Source organism: Penaeus chinensis, chromosome 13, assembly GCF_019202785.1.
Source record: "Penaeus chinensis breed Huanghai No. 1 chromosome 13, ASM1920278v2, whole genome shotgun sequence".
Classification (NCBI taxonomy): Eukaryota; Metazoa; Arthropoda; class Malacostraca; order Decapoda; family Penaeidae; genus Penaeus; species Penaeus chinensis.
The window spans coordinates 21,738,901-21,746,854 of record NC_061831.1 but is presented as its reverse complement, the minus strand read 5'-3'; the positions used below and the strand labels follow the sequence as shown (position 1 = coordinate 21,746,854).

Sequence of the window (7,954 nt, the reverse complement as noted above, 5' to 3'; positions counted from 1 at the left end):
CCACCAATCCTCCTCCTCCTCCTCCTCCTCCTCCTCCTCCTCCTCCTCCTCCTCCTCCTCCTCCTCCTCCTCCTCCCCCCCCCCCTTCGCCAAAAACCATCGCAACCACACTTTTCGCTTCATTAAATCCACCTTTCAGTTAGCCTTAAAAGATCGCCCATCACGAGAAGAAAAAAAAAAAAAAAAAAAAAAAAAACATATGAAAAAAATAAATGAATAAATACCCTGTCACATGATTATCGAAACCGCTAATTACAAAGCCGGCGTAACGAGAGGCAAAAACAACGAGGCAAAAATGGGCGGAAATTGTCTGGGAAAGTGTCGGGTATAACGTGCATGGGCGGGGTGGGGGGAAGGGGGGAGGGGGAGACGGGGAGGAGGAGGAGGTTAGGGAGAAAAGGGAGGTTAAGGGGGGGGGATAAGGGAAAGGAAGGGTTAAGGGGATAAGGAGAGAGAGAGTTAGGGGGAAGGGGAGAAAGGGTGGTTTAGGGGGGGAGGGGAGAAAGGGTGGTTTAGGGGAAAGGGGAGAAAGGGTGGTTTAGGGGGGGAGGGGAGAAAGGGTGGTTTAGGGGAAAGGGGAGAAAGGGTGGTTTAGGGGGGGAGGGGAGAAAGGGTGGTTTAGGGGAGAGGGGAGAAAGGGTGGTTTAGGGGGGGAAGGGGAGAGAAAATTAAGGGAAAGGGGAGAATGGGTGGTTTAGGGGGGGAAGGAAAATAGGAGGCCAGGGGAATAATGGAAAAACAAATAGATTGGGAATTACTAGGGAGGAAAGGGGAGGTTAGGGGGAAACAGAAGGCTTAGGAAGGGGGAGGGGGGGGAGGTTAGGAGGCATGGGGGATAGGAGGGAAGGGGAGAGTAGAGGGGAATAGGGAGGGGGAACTGGAAACACTAGCTGCACGGGGAGGAGGGAGAGGGGAGGGGATGAGAGGGGAAGGAGGAGGAGGGAGAGGGGAGAATGGGGGGAGGAGGAGGAAGAGCTGGGGAAAGGGGCGAGGGGAAGGAGGAGGAAAGACTAGGGGAGAAGGAAGGGAGGGGGAAGAGAAGGGGGGGGAGGAAGAATCTGAGTGTCTGAGTGCGTTGGAACGAGGAAGATGCGCGTGTGATGTCAAGGGCGCGGCTATCAGCCAGTTTTTATGCCGGTTTCCTCTCTCTTTCTTTTTCTCCCCTTTTCTATCTTTTTCTTCCTTTCTTTTTCTCTTGCTTTCTCTCCCCCCTCTCTCTCTCCCACTTTCTCTCTCTCTCCCACTTTCTCTCTCTCTCCCTCTTTCTCTCTCTCTCCCTCTCCCTCGCCCTCTCCCTCTCCCTCTCCCTCTCCCCTTCTCTCTTTCTCTCCCTCTCCCTCTCTCTCTCCCTCTCTCCCCCTCCCTCCCCCCCCTCCCTCCCTCCCTCCCTCCCTCCCCCCCCTCTCTCTCTCGCTCGCTTCCCCCCCTCTCTCTCTCTCTCTTCCTTTTTTCCTGACGGCCACATCGTGATTTTATTACCGACTATATTTCTTAAGCTTCCCATTATCGCGATAATTATGACACTAATAACACCATTACTATCCTTAATACCAAGCGTTATGTTTTATGACACTGGTGAAAGAACCGGTACATGAATCATTACAAAAAAATGACAACATACCATTGTCCTGAATTTGCTTTGCCATTGCCATAGCTGTGTTATACCATTTTTTATACAATTGCCATGCACTTGCCATATCATTATACTATTGTCATATCGCAATTATGTAACTGTCATACTGATCTCACGCCAATCGTCATACTGGTGTCATGCAAGTGTCAAGTATGCTAACGAGACTCTCATTTTCTCCTCCAGGTGGCAGATCGGGCGCTTGGTGACGTCATCATGACCCGCTACATATTTCTCCTCTCAACCTTAGCGGCGGTAAGTGGACAGTTACGACTTCATTGTTATTAAAAAAAAAAAAAAAGTTATTTGCTATGTTATTCTTTATGCTGTTCTTTTTGTTGTTGGTAATATATGTTTAACATCGTTACTACAGTATTGGTGATACTGATGATAGTGATAATGATATTGATAATGATGATTATTATAATAGTAATGCTAATGATAATGATCATAGCAATAATGATGTGATGACTATGATAGCTTTAGTGATCATAATAATAATAATAGTAATAATAATAGTAATAATGATAAGAGTAATGATAATAATCCTAATAATAATAATAATAATAATAATAATAATAATAATAGTAATGATGATAATAACAGTAATAATAATGATAATAAAAAGTATGATGATAGTAGAAGTGATGGAAAGAATATTAATAATTATGATAATGATAGGGATTTTAATCATAAACGCGAACAAAAATGAACGATGACAATAAGAATAAAAAAAGGTAAGATTCACTTAACCGCCATTTAACCGCCCCGCCACGAGCAGAACCCACCACAGGCGTCCCACCTACCACAACAACCACAACTACCTGACAACTATTCACCGAAACATTTTTGTCACCGTCACTTCGCACCTGTCAAAAGTGACCTGGACTTGGCCTTCGTTAATTGATCTTACCTGCCGTGACACACCCGCGGCCAGACACTTGTCACCTGTCACCTGTCAATCACATGTAATAGCTGACACCTCCCTATTGCCCTCTGGACCTGAGGAGGTTGTCACGCGTCGCTGCCTCGCGCGCTGACCTGATGGCGGCTGGGTGGGCTTTGCTTGTGGGATTATTATTATTATTATTATTATTATTATTATTATTATTATTATTATTATTATTATTATTATTATTATTATTATTATTACTATTATTTGTATTATTATTATTAATATCATTATCATCATTATTATCATTATTGTTGTTATTGTTATTGTTATTATTATTATTATTATTATTACTGTTATTATTATTATAATTGTTAGCATTATTAGCATCATCATCATCATCATCATCATCATCATCATCATCATCATCATCATCATCATCATTATCATTATTTCTACCACCACCATCACCCTTACACTCACCACCATCACCATCACCATCAGTCATCATCATCATGAACATCATTGTTATTGTTATTGTTGGTATATTATTGATGTAGTTGTCATCAGTGAATTTATCATCATGTATATTTTTTTCTATGATGAATACATTTGGCGAAAAAATCACTCGGCAATGGGATGACTAACATATACTACTCGAGGATTCAGCAAGGGATCGTGAATATAAATATGAAAAGGGACAGTAATGTTAGCGAAAACTCAGACATCTGTGTCAATTACTAGGCAGAATTTTGGGTAAACTTTCCGCACCTGTTGTTGATTAACGGTCTTATTTCATCCACACGGAGCTTCTCTCTCTCTTTCTCTCTGTCTCTCTCTATATTTCTCTCTCTATCTCTCTTTTTCTCCTTTTTTCTTTCTTTCTCTCTCTGTCTCTTTTTTTCTTTCTTTCTCTCTTTCTTTCTCTTTTTTTCTCTCTTTCTCTCTCTTTCTTTCTCTTTTTTTCTCTCTTTCTCTCTCTTTCTTTCTCTTTTTTTCTCTCTTTCTCTCTCTTTCTTTCTCTTTTTTTCTCTCTTTCTCTCTCTTTCTTTCTCTTTTTTTCTCTCTGTCTCTCTCTTTCTCTTTTTTTCTCTCTGTCTCTTCCTTCTTCCCTGCCCCCCCCTCTCTCTCTCCCCACACCCCTCCCCCTTCTCTTCTCCTTAACGAAATGGTTCAATTTCTCTCCCCATTGTGGTTAAGAGACTCACCGAGCGCGTAATGTATGCCTCGACAACCTCCCCGGCGGTCTAACGAAGCACAGGTCGTTGGAGTGTTTATCGCCCTCGTTAAGAAACTATTACCATGGCGGCGGCGGCGTGGGAAGGTGGCTGGGCGGGAGATGACGGGGGGGGGGGGGGAGAGAAGCGGATGGGGAGGGAGAGGAGAAGGCGTGGGCGAGAGGAAGAGACGAAGGTGAGAGGAAGAGTGTGTAGGGGAGAAGAAGCGAGACGGAAATGAGAAAAAAAAATAGTCAGTATAGTGCATGGTATAAGATGATCAGGCAGCACGCAGAACACACACGCCCTTCCCATTTACAAAAAAAAAGTTTATATCGTTCTCGCCTTGCTTTAATTCCATTTGGCATCCCGGGCACAACTCGTCCCAGATCTGCCTTGCATAGAACGTGCGCACTTAACGCAGGCGATGCAGCGAAAGCGCAATTTTGTCGGATTTATTGCAACATGGGGTTAATTTTTAGAGCCATAACAACCCGGCGAATGACAGGGATGGATGATGTTTATTGCTCGAAGATGAAGCACGACGAGGACGATGCATTAAGAGAATTTTTATATTTTGGGGCTGTTGACTCTTTTGTCTTAAATTTATATATAGATAGGGGTTTAGGTAGATAATATATGTTGCTAAGTCCCCTGTTTTTAGCAACCTTACGAAATGCCACGCCAGCAGCCTTGCCTTCTCCCTACCCGTCTCCCTCTCCTCCAACCGCGGATGAGTGTTTGTATTGAAAGGAGAAAGAAATGGTTAAAGAAAAAAGCGAATGGGGATGATTTAACTCCGCTGAGCAGGTAACTGGCGCGGTTTCGATGTTTCACTTAGAATTTGCTTGTAAAATATCTCCGTTAGAATTTGCATATAAAGTTTGTGTGTGTGTGTGTGTGTGTGCTTGCGTGCGTATGCGTGTGCGTATGCGTATGCGTATGCGTATGCGTATGCGTATCCGTGTGTGGGTGTAGGCGTGTGCGTATGCATGTGCGTGAGTGAGTGAGTGAGTGCATTTGCTTCTGCGAAGGAAGTGACGCAGCCTAATGACAAGCGGCGTTTATGCTGCTTCAAATGCTGTTTGCGGTTCCGAAATTGCCTTTTGCTTTGCAGTTATTAAATAATAAATGTCTTTTTATGAATACAAATTTCGATGCATTGACGGCATTATGATAATTTGTTCTGAAATATATCACATTACATATAATAGCGACAATAATGATATATATCATAATGTAATGATGCCATTTGGAGCAGTTCAATCTATGGTGTGAACAAAGGAACGTGACGTCGAGTCGGAACTCAGGCATGCTCGAGTCTCATCTTCACCCGTTCGAGGAGCACCTCTCCCCATCCCCTGCCAGCCCTTCACACTGCCAGGTCTTCCTTGCTTGCTGCTGCGAGTGGCATGTCACATTCGGTTCAGTCCTATCAATCACTTTTCTATGTTGGTGCGTTTTCCCTGCTTTCTCTCTGATTCTATCTCTGATTCTCTCTCTCTCTCTGATTCTCTCTCTCTCTCTCTCTGATTCTCTCTCTCTCTCTCTCTCTCTAATTCTCTCTCTCTCTCTCTCTGATTCTCTCTTTTCTCTCTCTCTCTCTGATTCTCTCTTTTCTCTCTCTCTCTCTGATTCTCTCTCTCTCTCTCTCTGATTCTCTCTTTTCTCTCTCTCTCTCTGATTCTCTCTTTTCTCTCTCTCTCTCTGATTCTCTCTCTCTCTCTCTCTGATTCTCTCTTTTCTCTCTCTCTCTCTGATTCTCTCTCTCTCTCTCTCTGATTCTCTCTCTCTCTCTCTCTCTGATTCTCTCTTTTCTCTCTCTCTCTCTGATTCTCTCTCTCTCTCTCTCTGATTCTCTCTCTCTCTCTCTCTGATTCTCTCTCTCTCTCTCTCTGATTCTCTCTCTCTCTCTCTCTGATTCTCTCTCTCTCTCTCTCTGATTCTCTCTTTTCTCTCTCTCTCTCATCTCCCTTGAAAGCCGTCTCACATCTGTCGCCTTTTCCCAGATCTCCCTAATCACGCCACTCTTTCACCCATCCATGAATAACGTTAGTTTTACTGCCGTAGTTAATTGCAATGTGCTTTTTTTAAGGTACAGTTAACCTGTCTGGACTTATTAATAATTAATTTCTCCTAAAAAACATAACCGATTGGGATTCTCGAGTTACCAGCGAGTTATTTTTTTTTCCTAGATATGCTACAACATGTATATATATATATACGACGTTACGGATGTGGCTTCGGAGGAAAAGTAATTTATTTCCGGTTTCGATTTCTAGACATTTATTCTTCATTTGTAGTCTCGTTTTCCTTTTTTTTTTTTTTTTTTTTTTTTGCGGTTCCCTAGCATGCTTCGTTGGGAGAAAGATGACATACGCGCCGCTTTCTTCGCGGTGTAGTTCCGATTGGACTGATTTGTGTGAGGGTGTGTGTGTGTGTGTGTGTGTGTGTGTGTGTGTGTGTGTGTGTGTGTGTGTGTGTGTGTGTCCATTTGCCTATCTATCCTTCACAGAATGATTTATTGGACGGGAAATGTTAAATACACCCAATTTCTTTCTGATTTAGCAACAATGCCATTTCTTTTATGTAGGCCCTGACAGATTTGATTAAAGTTGTTAATTTTCCTCTGCGTATTGTCCCGCTGCCAAATGTTATCAGCAGCTATATAAATATTTATCCGTACATGAAAGGGAAATGTACAAATCTTTATGATAACTTCTATTTTCTCCAACGTTATTTAAAAGTCTGGACAGTACAACGGCTAAATATTGGCAAACGTACACGAGTCCTTGTATGCATTATTAGGGCTAAAATCAGGCCCATTTTCTCAGCTGTTTCGCGTTGACTCCTTTAACAAACGGAACGCGTTTGCTCTACGGTCTCCCGCTAAGTAACACAAAACGCGGTTAACCGATGTAGTTCTTCCTCGCTTCTGTTGCCTCCCTTTCAAGCCTGTCAGCTGTTGCAGGTCGAATCTTTGGTTGTGGTTATGGTTGTGGTCTACTGGCGGCGAGAAACCGCTCCCAAGCAGATGCAAGAGCCTGAAAAAGTGTGTAAGAATCTAAAAAGTGAGTTGGATGAGCTATCCATTTCTCTCCCTTTCTGGTTTCGAGTAATATACGGGCTGTCGTACCCTCGAGTAAAAATGCCACCCGTTCAGTTCTTCGTTAGCTTCATGGCACGAAGTCAACGCCCCACTTGCCCTGTGACCAAGCATCCATTAAGAGCCAGCGAGTTGCACGCTGGTGTTCCTGGCGTTGTTAACAGGTGTTCGAATTTGCATGGCACCGACATCACTCCATTTATCCAGTCTGTATCCAACTTAATCTGCTAACATGTTCTGACGTGTAGCTAGCTCCATTACTCGACTAAATTGCTTCTTAAGTTGCCACTAATGACACCCTTTCCCCTCACAGGTGACTACCGCGCAGAACTACCTGTCGGACTTCGCCCTGGAGCGGCCGGCGAACCTCCCGTCCATCAGACAACTGGAGGTGATGTGCGGCAAGGACCACCTCACCGTCCAGCTCGCCTTCAGCGCGCCCTTCCAGGTACGCGCGGGTCACGGCTTGCTCTCGGGCTCTCTTGATCGAGGAGGTTGATAAAGCCGAGTAAAAAAAAAAAAAAAAAAAAAAAAAAAAAAAATAGAAAAAATGGAAAGAAAAATAAAAAGATGCAAAAAAACGAGTTATTATAATGATGATGGAAAGTTCATGATAATACTAATGCTGATAGATGATAACGACACTTATAACAGTAATTGTAGTTGCCAATGTTTTCTTGTCTTTCAAGATACGAGTCTCAAATCCAAAATACCAGTCAAAATATATATCACAACCTGGGAACCAAAATGCCTTTCCAAATTACTCCCAAGCCCTTGTTCAACATACCACAACCCGAGATCCTAAATCCCTTGCCCAAAAATGCCCCCGGCTGCCCCTGACCGCCTCTTCCCCCGCAGGGCCTGGTGTTCTCCAAGGGCCAGTACGGGAACGGCGACTGCATGTACGTGGGGCCGCGCGACGGAGGCGTCAACTACGAGTTCCAGATCTACTACGACGGCTGCGGCACCAAGCCCGACATGGGGGGCAAGTTCTACGAGAATACCATCATCGTGCAGTACGATTCCGACTTGATCGAGGCAAGTAGCTTCACTGATTGTGGTTGATTTATTTATTTTTATTTTTTATTATTATTTTTTGGCTTTATTTT

General features: G+C 43.6%; 1 protein-coding gene across 1 annotated transcript in view; it reads left to right on the top strand.

Moving 5' to 3' along the window:
• The window catches only part of LOC125031709, a 75,400-nt gene that overhangs the window by 63,580 nt on the left and 3,866 nt on the right, over nt 1-7,954 (top strand). Inside the window, exons 2-4 of the mRNA XM_047622620.1 lie at nt 1,817-1,885; nt 7,159-7,293; nt 7,704-7,883. Of these exons, the coding sequence (XP_047478576.1) occupies nt 1,847-1,885; nt 7,159-7,293; nt 7,704-7,883 (354 nt within the window). The 5' untranslated portion in view covers nt 1,817-1,846. The remainder of the gene's footprint in view (nt 1-1,816; nt 1,886-7,158; nt 7,294-7,703; nt 7,884-7,954) is intronic.